The sequence below is a fragment of the Cololabis saira genome, chromosome 13 (genome assembly GCF_033807715.1).
Source record: "Cololabis saira isolate AMF1-May2022 chromosome 13, fColSai1.1, whole genome shotgun sequence".
Taxonomy (NCBI): domain Eukaryota; kingdom Metazoa; phylum Chordata; class Actinopteri; order Beloniformes; family Belonidae; genus Cololabis; species Cololabis saira.
In genome coordinates this window covers 36,489,574-36,501,604 of record NC_084599.1, presented here as the reverse complement: position 1 = coordinate 36,501,604, position 12,031 = coordinate 36,489,574, and the positions used below count along the sequence as shown (strand labels likewise).

Below are 12,031 nucleotides of genomic sequence, written 5' to 3'. Positions count from 1 at the left end.
CTGAGGGATGAATAAAGGACAATCTAATCTAATCTAATCTAATCTAATTAAATGTAAGGCACATGTTTGTTTGTTGTTTTGTTTTGTTTTTGTTTCTTTTTATTCTTACGTGCGATGTGTTCTCTTGTTGTATATGTTGTCATTTAAAAGAGGACAGTGAACATCATGTATGTTTATCATTTTGTGATGATTTGTTTTGTTTCCCTCCCCTCCTTTAGTTTTTTGTTGGTGTTTTCTTCTTTAGGGATTGTCACAGCACATCATTGCTTGCATCCATCCATCCATCCATCCATCCATCCATCCATCCATCCATCCATCCATCCGTTTCAGGGTCACCGAGGTCTGCTGGAGCCTATCCCAGCTCTCTCTGGATAAGAGGCAGCAGTGCTGCCTCGACAGGTCACTGGTTCATCTCAGGGCCATGAAGACAAACTTCATCACACTCATTATTCTCACATTCAATTTAAAATCACTAATCTACCGAACATAAATGTTTTTGAATGCAGGAGGAAACTGTGGATGAAACTCCACACGGCACAATCACTAAAGCTAAACTAAACTACTGCTGCCTCCATTATTCCACCATAAAATTGTGGCATTAACTACTCAAGCCACTGGTCTAAATCAAAGCTTTGTTCACTAAATTAATTTTGTCATTTGGTGGAGTTTTATGTTTGTTTTTTTTACCACATGACAATCATCTGACTTCATGCTGCCTTCAAAAAACCTCCTTTTCCTCCATGTGCTTGAAAATGATCATAAAACTGAAGCTTGAATGAAGTGTGTGTGTGTGTGTGTGTGTGTGTGTGTGTGTGTGTGTGTGTGTGTGTGTGTGTGTGTGTGTGTGTGGAGACCCAGTCAATCATCACACAAAATGTCAATTCAAGCAGTTACAAACTTTAATTGTCAAAAGTTAACACCATCAAATATTAGTTTCTGAATTTATGATGTACAATTTACGTTTTGACCACATTTTTAAAAACCTTAATTTTTTATGTTTTCAAAGCTAACTGGTTAAGTAAGTTGTAAAATATATAGTTAATATAACGCCTAAATAAATGACAGTAAAGCTGTTTAAGTGGAGTACAACGTGGAGAAATACCGGTTGTCCTTCACATTGTTATGCCCACGTGAAAGCTGATGACTTTTGGTGATGAACTTTCATTTTTCCAGTTTTCGGTTTGTTTATTTACCTTTTTAAAGAACAGCATAATCTCATTTCATTGAGGATGCATTTAAATCTCCCATCAGTCTTCTACACTCGCTCCATCCTTCGCCAGGCGCCGGACGAGTCGCCAGTTTATCACCGGGACAGACAAGACAGACCATGCACACTCAAATCTATTTACTCATTTAAAAACATTAATACAAACATGAAAAAAAGCAACCGTTGTTAAAGTCACTGCAATGATGCACGGCTGAATGGAGGCTGGGAAAGTGCGTCGTTGCTAAATGCTGAAATGAAAACTCCTGGTTGAATATTTCTCAAATGTCTCCAACCTTTTCACACCCTGCAAGTCCTGCAGGTTTCTCGTTTATGAAGCTTCGACTCTAAAATCCCGCTGTAAATAAAAACTAAAAAATCAAATAGATAGACATAATACAGTAAATATCACTGGCCGGCAAAGCTGGGTAAGAAAATGTGCACAGTGGGACAGTTTTCAAACACATAAATGTGCACGCTGACTGTCTGACAATATGAAAAATAACTAAATGAAATAAAATAACAGATTACATTTCCCTTCGTGTTTCAAAGATTCAACATGAGAGTAGTTACAGGAGTATAGAGAGAGTGTGTAGACAAAATAGCACAAAGCAGTGAATCACACTGCCTCATTTAAAATGTTCAAATCCCAGCATGCATCCTTATGGGTCAAGAACGCAGTGGGATTGAAAGATTGCTTTGTAATCGATATTTACAGTTAAAACTTTATCTATTTATTTTATTTTTTTGCATCTGTGTCAAGTGTAGAGCCTTGGCGTTGACGGGCTCAGACGTCGGCGCTTGTGGACAGGTTTGAGAGACCTTGAACTTCTCTGTCCACGTTTTTCTAAATGCTTTCAAGGGTTGTCTTTGCAGAGGTCGTGATATTCCCCCCCGAACGTTCGTAGCTGATGGGAGGAGGAATACCTCTGAAAGCAGACGGCTGGAGATGAAGAGCTGCAGGAGTTTGCTGGACAGCTTGCATAGAGAACCGCTCCGGGAGTCCTCGCTCCAGCTCCACAAAGTCCCGCAAGATACGCTTCACTTCTCAGTAACTCTTCAGCTCATCGTCACAAGTATAAAGTTTTCATTGGGGATATATGAAGCACAGAATAATCATAAATGATCTAAGATAGTTCTGTCTGTAAAGACAGTTAACAGTCAAAAGGCGCATAAAGGAGCATAAAGAGGCATTCTCTTACAGTTAAAGTTTATCAAACCATCAATCACTGAATTACTTTGATTTGTGTGAACAAGAACATTAAAAATGTAATAGTATGATGTCAGGAATCTTCTCTCATCGCTTCAGACGTTTGGCTGAGGCAGTTCTCCGTTAAATCCCTCAGATCCTTAGTAAAGGTGAAGAGGTCACGTCCACAGGGTCGGGGTTATTTCCTCGGTGGTGCTGGTGTGTACGAGTGGAGGGGGGGGGGTGTCCGTGTGTGGAAACGTGAGGTCACACCTCGGTGCTGATGGCTCGGGTGTTGGTGTAGAAGTCGGGAGGCCGGCCCCGCTGGGCGTCCCTCAGCAGGGAGCCTCGGACGGCGGGCAGCGGCATGGCCAGCGCCCGGTTCTCGTAGTGCGTGGGCATGTAGGCCACACGCTCGCCGCCGTTGCGCATCTCATCGGACGTGCGGATGTAGAAGGGCGAGTCGTGGGGCGAGCAGCCGGGGCAGTAGCCGCGTCGGCCCTCCGGGGGCTTGGCCGGGTGGCAGGACTTGGGCGGCTCCGGCGGGGACAGGGACAGCGGGGTGATGATCGGGCCGTCCAGGCCGGACACGCTGCAGGCGTTGCAGGCGAAGTGTTGCTGGGAGATGGAGCCGTCGTCAGACCCATTCTTCTTACAGCAGTAGTACTGGAAAAAGAAAATGATCACAAATATGAATGGACTGAGCTGAGGAAGCAAACTTCACCTCAAACCAGGGCTGGGCGATATATGGAGATTTTAATATATATCGATATATTTTCAAACGCGATATGGTACGAGACAATATCATTTATATCGATATAGCTTATTCTGTGACGAATTGACTGTACATCAACGCTGACCCCTCGCGCTGGTAAAAAATTACCTTTGTGTGCTGAAACCTGACAGTGTTTTCCTGGCACAAAATCTGTAAAATGTACAGTAGTTGATTTGTTGTAATTAATTCAGATTTGCTCAAAGAGGTGCAATATCTGTTTACATGTTTTATTTGAGATTTGCACAAATGTTTTGTTATTTGCACAACTGTCAACCTCAGTGGAAAAGTCTGCCTATTACTGTCTACATTGTATTAATTGCACAGTGTTTTTTAATTTAATTGTTATGCAGGAAAGGGATATTTGTTTTATTTTATTCAAGAAGCATTTTATTCTATATATGCAGGCAGTTTATCTTTATTTCATTTGTTTTATACATTTTGATATTGCAGACCTCTGTTAATAAAGGTACCTGTGTGACATTTGGCACGAAGCTTTGTATTAAAACTGACTGTTTTTTTAAGGGTTTGCCTCAGAAAAAAATGAAGCTAACAGAGATGCTATGCTATAATGCTTTGGGGGAAACCCCAATTATGTCACAGAAAAAATATCGATATATATCGAGTATCACCATTCAGCTAGAAAATATCGAGATATGACTTTTGGTCCATATCGCCCAGCCTTACCTCAAACCATGTTTCCTTAAGCCAAGTGAAAGCCTCCTTTTGTCACACTAACAGTAAAGGGTTCCTATTATCTTGAGATTAAGGATGGGAATTGATAAAAAGTTTTATTCCAATTCCAATTTCGATTCTGCTTAACAATTCGGTCCTTTATCGACTCCCTTATCGATTCTCATTTGGAAAGAGGGTTAGGGTTGCATGCTGGGAGTGCAATTTTTTTTGCATGTTGGTAGTATTTCCTCCCTTTGACGAAATATCCACTTGGAAAGTATTGCAAGTTGCCCTGTTGTCGTCTTTTTGACTGAAATCCCATCACTTGGGTACCATGTAGTGATGTATGGATCAATACTGAAATATCGATACCTCCGATACCAGATCTGTATGCTCTTAAATCAGTTCTCAAATGAAAATAACGATGCTTTTCAGTCATTTGTGGTAATGTATATCATTAACAGAAATACAGTGGAAAGTAACTAAACTATTCAGATTTTGTCTAAATAACACGCTGCTGGTAGGAACTACGTTTTTATCATTTTTTGATTTTATAGTAGTTCTTATTTTTGTTTATTATTCTTAAACTATCTAAAATACACAATTTTTTTAGATTCACCGGCACATTAGGTGTATTTGCACAAGGTATCGGTATCAAACCGGTATCGCCGATACCAGCTTGAATTTTACTCAATATAGGATCGGAGAGGAAATTGGTGGTATTGATTGCTACGCAACATGCGTGATGTCATTCCTGCCCACTGGACTCGAAAAGAGAATGGTGTGCAAGATTTGCAGATTTCAAAGGACATGAAACACCAGGAACCAGTTCTGAACAAGAACCAGTTTTTTATTCCCATCTCTACTTAAGATACTGGATTTTTGTTTGATTTCTAAATATTTGGAAGATTTTTGGCTGTCTTTGAAAAAAAACATTAATTGAAACAGATATCCGGAGAAGGGCTGGGGTTCTTAATGTGTTTAGTTTTTCTTTTAGGTCCGTTGCTTAAACAGTCGATACTGAGTTTATTGTGAGTATTTATATATAATATATACACTTAGGGCTGGATTTACTAAGATCCTAAATAAAGAGTACTAAATTGCGTGTGCACTGAAAAAGTTTGCACGTGCTGTTGTTGTGTGTTTTGCGGGTGATCAACTAAGAATGCTTGCGCAATTGATAACAGGTGCAAACCGCAGTATTTAAATGAGGTGTTGCGTGTCTTACGGTTTGCGCCATGGAGAGTCTGGATGGAAAGCAGGATAGTCGCAAGCGCAAAATGAAATTTGACGAGTTGGAGTTAGAGATATTAGTGGAAGAGGCAAATAAACACATTCATGAACTACAGCAAAGAAATTTAAACATTACCAAAAGAAACGCAATATGGGAGAAAATCTGCGATAGAATAAATGCAGTTGGTAAAACAAAAAGAACGGCAGATGAGGTTAAAAGAAGGTAGCAAGATATAAGAAGAAGAACTAAAGAAAAAGTGGCCTTTAATAAAACTTGTGCAACCATTTTTAAAATAGCATGCAGCAGAATAAAGACTCTCTCTCTGCGTATTCTTTGATTTTGGCGATGTCGCCTCCTTGCCACAATAACAGCAGCCATCGGTGCGTAATGCTGGGCAGATTAGCACCTTCCTTTCAAACGTATTAAATACAGACGCAATCACAATCCCCGCAATAACTTTCAGGCTTGGTAAATCTCATTGAGGTGGTAAATGAACCTATTTGCATTTTCCCCTCCCAGTATTTAGTGCTTTCTGGCGGGTACGCCCCATATTGATTATTCATCAGGGCAAAAGTACTAAATGAACAGCGTGTGCTATTTTGCTCATTTGAGAGGCGCAGTCCTCTTTGCACGCTGTTAGTAGATCAGCTTGCACTTTGGTTTGCGGGTGATGTCAAGTTTGCACACGTTTTTACGCACGCAAACCTTTAGTAAATCAGGCCCTTAGTTGTCTATACAGTTGGAATAGTTTTGTTTAAAAGAAACATCTGTTTTTATTCTTTCTTTTATTTAATGAAAAGATGTAAAAAGAAAAAAAAAATCAAAATCCATAGCGTGTAAAATGGTTTTGTATGATAATGTCATCATTTTTTCCCCCCATGTGCTTCCTAAAGTGTTTTTTTCATGCTCCGTTAAACTTTGTCACCAGTTCTGATTGTTTCATGATTCAAGCTTTCTTATCTCTTTTGTTTTTGTTTTGTTTTCCCCCTTTTTTTGAACTTGTATTTTCTTGCAATATTAAACTATTTTTCCCTTTTCCGTGGTCCTCGTCGTTGCTTCACTTTTTCTCCTGTATCCTGACGGATCTGCCATCTAAATGAATCTGTGTTTTGGACAGTCTGGGCTTTGGTTTGAGTAACTGAAGCGGAGAAACTGCTGTGAGAACTAAACAAAACAACAGGCGACTGTTTGACGGAGACACGGATGTTGCACCTGGAGTCGACAGTAGCAGAGCACGGCGATGATACACAGAAGTATCACTGTGGCCAGTATTCCTCCGGTTATGACAACAGTTCCAGCTGTCATCCGACCAGCTCTCCATCAAACTCTGCCGCGGACACAGGGAGGGACATTCATGTGTAAAGATGTCTTTAATTATGTTACTGGATCTCACATAGAAAATATACATCATTAATGTCTAGTAACATTTTAAATGTTTTTTTTTTTAAATTTAATGCCATAAATCACAAGATTAATGGTAAAAACATATGAGGAAATTATTATAAATGTGCTCCAAAGCATTTGTCCTGTAGAATAAACCTGTTTGTGACTTTGTGTTTACTGGTGTTCGTTTACTTACGTTCAGCAAATTTGCTTAACACCTGAAAGTAGATAAATAAAGGTATTAAAATGACTAATAGACCAGATCGTGTTGTAGTTAAGCACTTATTACATTTTGTGAAAGTTAAATGACTCCAGACAATGAAAGTTGAAGTGGTTCTGAAAAAAGGGGGTAAAGCACTTGGTCCTAACACATTTTAAGGCACTTTTACAGCCATAATAACACAATAAATTCCAGGCGGATTTTTATTACATAGGTAATAAAAGGTCAAAAAAGTCAAAAAGACCTTTGCAAACTTACATCAGAAGAGTGTTTGAATATTGTAGGGGTGAACGGCGGTCAGAGCGGGTCAAGGGTCATGGTCTGGAGTTCACGCTGCCTGGTAACCGATGCTGATGAACATCTCTGAGGACAGGAGGAGGGAAGGAGAGAAAAGAGAATGATGATATGAAAGGCAGAAAGGAGGTAGTTGAATTTACAGGTTTTCTCCAGAAGATGGAGCCAAAAGAACAGAAAAATCTCCCTCACTTTATGTTTCAAAGACTAGAATAACTGACAGGAGAAGTAAATACATAAAAAGATAGTATTCAAATATAAATGTTTATTTTTACTAAAGCATAAAAACCTTCAACGCCTAAAAAGAAAAATAAAGCCCTTATTGTTGAGCGGTGTCTCTTTCTTCCACACAAGCACACGTCCAGCTCTGCAGGGCCGGGGCAGTAAACGTGATTTAGTAGCCAGGGCCTCCACTTAGTTGGTTTCACTGCAGTCTGCAGTTTGAGACGTCCGTGTGAAGTGAAATCTATTCTGATGAAAACATGTACATCCGCAAGATGGGGAGAACGCTGAAGGACAGTGGTTTAGATATAATTTAGAGTTAATAGAGTTAATTTCTACATTTACATCATAGACTTAAGTGATTGTGAATAAAAGGAAAGAGCTTACTGTTTATTTTTCCAAATATATTTGAAATATATTGGTACCCTTAAAATAATCATAAATTAGCAAAATATGTTTTCATTATTTTCATCATTTAAAATCAACCATTCAGCCCATTTTAAAGAATAAAAACCTGCCACAGTATAGTTTGACATCAATGTTTGCATCACACTGAGCAGAGAGCTTTCTGAAGAGCCCAGAAAGAGATTTATAGACAAGCATGTTGAAGGTAAAGGCTAAAAGATGCTCAGCGAGCAGCATCATGTATCTATGAATACAGTTGCACTTTGACGTGACAGTAACCGGCCTCCCAGCACGACATGAGACATGAGACCCAGAGTTATCAAAGATTTAATAAAATGCCAGACTCAAACCTAGTTGACAAGTTTCTGGGAGGATTTCTTAGACTCAAGACTATCGAGACACAGTGAAGCAGGACACACAGTCTGTAACAGCCAGAAACACGAAGCACCCACGAAGAGCTGCTGAGAAAGAAAATACTGGTCTATTCTTAAAGGCCATTTTTTATCCTGATGAACATATACAGGGGTCATCTGTTGCTTTCCTGCTGACAGAGGCAAACGTCTCCCTGAGAGCTAAAAACATCGCTTCCTGGCAGCAACTGTTACTAAAGATTGTGCAAGAAAATAAGATAAAAGTAGCATCATTTTTTTCCTGTGCCATTTTCATTTGTTTTATCAAAAGCAAAAGCTGATGGAATAAATAATGACATTACCTGTTAGTTAGTTAGTTTCAGTTGACGCTTGAATGGACTGATGTGTGTGTTTGTGTGAAAGCTTTCACGTGAGCTGTAATGGCACACAAAAACCACAAGTGTTTCTTGCTTAATGGTACAATAAGTACACATCAACACATAAATAAAACACAAATTCAGGATATTTGTGACTGCAGCTGGGTCCTGTCGCATTTATGGTACCGTAAAAGCGAGAAGAGAAGCCTTGTTGCTGAATTATAGTTATCAACTCAGCAAAATTCACTCACTTGAATCACTTTAGCAGAGTTTATTTAATCTTTTACATTTGCAGTATGTGATACCATGCAGGCAGAGTCAGAAATGTAAAATCTGATTATCAATTCCAGTGAAACATATACAGCCGTATTAATTTCCCTTCTTTATTTCGAAGGGACATACCGGTATATGGATAACTGCTGGATGCATACTGTACGTAAAAAGAAAAAAAAGGCTATTTGTAAATGACTGCATAATTCAAGAGACTTTTATTTTGAAATCGCACGACCAACGTAACCTTGAAAAACAACAACACAGAAATACAAAACAGATTTCAGCGTAACAGCAACTTTGTTGACATGAAAAACACTTGGTCTCTCATTTATAAACTGTACACTATATTATACAGTAAGTAAACCTTACACTTTCACACCTTTTTATTTACATTTGATGTATATATTTCTTAAACGTGTATATATATATATATATATATATATATATATATATATATATATATATATATATATATATATACACTGTATATGTTAGTGTTCAGTCGGTTGTGAACTGCAAGGATCTAATGGACTGCTAGTTTGCACACTTGGAAAGAGGAGGTATGAAATCCATTAGTGACATTTCAGTTATTATTGTAATGTAAAGTGTTATTGTAGTATTTACAATGTTTCTTGTGTTTAAGTTGGTCAATACAGACTAGCAACTTGTGAATTGGATGTGAATATTTGCTTTATAGTAGCCTGTTGCGTTGACGTGGGCATATTCTTCATTCACATTTGAGCATGTAGTTGATTTCTTGTATAAAACTATGCACCTTTGTTTATTTGTATCATACTTTTAGTTTCACGATGCTGGAAGAGCGGCAATAAACGTGATTGCACCCGTTTTCGAGACTTATCTTCTTTCCAAGGGCTGCTCTTTGGGAGTTATTGATTATGAATGATACTTTCCTTTTAGACACCGAGGCCATCGCACCAAAACAGCACCAGGACGTTTGCAGCGCCAGCTCTTACTTTGCAGAATCGACACCCTCCTTAACAGGGACGTTATGTGCATGTGTGTTGGTAACACTGAATGGCATTTTAACACCATTTATATTTCATAAACTAACCAGCAATATAGTTGTGCCCTCTGGCCAAGCTCAACCTGATAGAAACAAATCTCGGCTTTAGTGCCTGGAACACTTAAACTGCTGTAATTAGTTTTAGGGATTGGCCAACTGACCTTTTGTTACTGCGTTTTTTCACACTGTGCTCCCATTTCAGATTAATTACGTGTGTCCTTGCATGCCCCCGTAAAAATGACATATTACAGTGACAGCAGCCACAAAATTCAGCAGCGGGGGGGTTTCATCTTTATTAGCACTACTTTTTTATCGTGGGCATTCACTTCACAAGAGTTAAGAAGAATAAAAGTCAGAAGTTACTTAGAGAACACTAACTTCACCAACAGGGTCTTTGCATTTCTGCATTAAATAATGATTTGTAATTTTTTTCTAGATCAGAATCCATCTGAATCCATTTGAAGGTATAAATACTTACAAGTTTATTCAATTGGAAATTGAATAATTCCAATTGTAATTCTATTATATACAAATGTATATATGAATATATACAGGACTGTCTCAGAAAATTAGAATATTGTGATAAAGTCCTTTATTTTCTGTAATGCAAAAATGTCATACATTCTGTATTCATTACAAATCAACTGAAATATTGCAAGCCTTTTATTATTTTAATATTGCTGATCATGGCTTACAGCTTAAGAAAACTCAAATATCCTATCTCAAAAAATTAGAATATTCTGGGAATCTTAATCTTAAACTGTAAGCCATAATCAGCAATATTAAAATAATAAAAGGCTTGCAATATTTCAGTTGATTTGTAATTAATCCAGAGTGTATGACATTTTTGTTTTTTTAATTGCATTACAGAAAATAAAGAACTTTATCACAATATTCAAATTTTCTGAGACAGTCCTGTATTGCGACGATGAGCTAATACTGGTGAATATGTATACTGTATGTTGTTTGGGATTGTTCTTTTGTAAATACTGTTTACCAATCACATTTGTGACAGTTGTCTGAAATAAATTCAAATTCATTCATTCAAGACTTGATGCCAAAACTGAACAATTCAGACCAATCAGAATCCAACACTAGTACCTGTGAGCAAGCTTCGGGCGTGACCTCAGTTAAATGTGGTTAATATTTGATATGTCACAGATGATGACAGTTGGGACAAGTCACGATAAAAAAAATCACAACGTCCGTATTTGTTGTTAACTTTAACTTGTCTTAAGACATCGATTGAGAGTTTGGTTCTTATTGACGCGTCACAGGCAGAGCCCCATTAGTCCAATATAAACGTCAATAGCACTCTGCCGTCAATTTTTTTGTAAATGCATATATTTTTTGTCATTGTCTCATTTCTATTTAAGAATATATCGTCCAAAAACTAGTTGTTACCAAATACTGACAGAAAAAAAAGTTGCAGTTTGATTTTTAGGGTGGCCCTGACGTGCAAATCCCAAACAAAAACGGCAATTAAAAACACAAAGGCAGAAGCAAAGTCACAAGGGCTTAATGTCTTAGTGACTTTGCTTTTGCCGTTGTGATTTTTCACCAAACCGGAAAAGCTAGGTTCCCTCGGACATCATGACTCATCGCTGATTGAATGAAAGAAATGTCCATCATTTGAACTTGACTGACGTGTTTAACACGTTTTTGAAGAACGAGCACTGCGGGCGATAGCACATTCACTGCTATTAAGGTGTATTTTGGTGCAGGGTGTATCTACTATGTGGAACTGGAAATGATTTTGACAAGTCACATCATTAATAGCAGGGCGCAAAGTGGCGTCTGTCAAAATTCAAATGATTAGATTAGATCTTTATTGTCATTGTTATATTACAACAAAACTAAAAGTGCTATCAGTCAGTGCTAGAAAATAAATTAAAAAAATACTATAGTATATAAAACATTTACACACAACATACAATAAAACAAATAACTGATTAAAACCAATAAATAATTAAAAAATAGCCTACACGTGCACATGCAAATGATGGACACTTCTTTCGTCCAATAAGCGATGAGTCAATTTTGCTTTTGCCTTTTTGTTTTTTTTAAATATGTTGTTGTGGTTTCTCTTTTGTTCCTTTTTTTCATTTGTTGTTGTGGTTTCTCTTTTGTTCCTTTCTTTCATTTGTTGTTGTGGTTTCTCTTTTGACGTTGTTCTTTTTTCCATTTGTTGTTGTGGTTTTGCATTTGCCATTGTGTTTTTTAATTTGTGGTAATTTTCACTTCAGTGCCACCGTAGGTTTTGGCAACAAACCAAAACAAGTCCTTAAGTAAGCTTCAACCTGCATTTGTTTCTCCAATTTTTCCCCATGATAAACCATCAAAGGATTTTATTATTTTAAACTATAAAACTTTTGTGACATTTTACCAGTTTTTATCTTTTGCCGGTTT

The 12,031-nt window shown here is 37.7% G+C and overlaps 1 protein-coding gene across 1 annotated transcript in view; it reads right to left on the bottom strand.

Moving 5' to 3' along the window:
- Window positions 1–973: 973 nt before the first annotated feature.
- fam163ab (family with sequence similarity 163 member Ab) overlaps window positions 974–12,031 on the bottom strand; it is a 38,859-nt gene continuing 27,801 nt past the window's right edge. Inside the window, exons 2-5 of the mRNA XM_061737261.1 lie at window positions 6,936–7,040; window positions 6,654–6,675; window positions 6,287–6,401; window positions 974–3,059 (exon numbers count right to left, since the gene is read on the bottom strand). Of these exons, the coding sequence (XP_061593245.1) occupies window positions 2,661–3,059; window positions 6,287–6,379 (492 nt within the window). The 5' untranslated portion in view covers window positions 6,380–6,401; window positions 6,654–6,675; window positions 6,936–7,040 and the 3' untranslated portion in view covers window positions 974–2,660. The remainder of the gene's footprint in view (window positions 3,060–6,286; window positions 6,402–6,653; window positions 6,676–6,935; window positions 7,041–12,031) is intronic.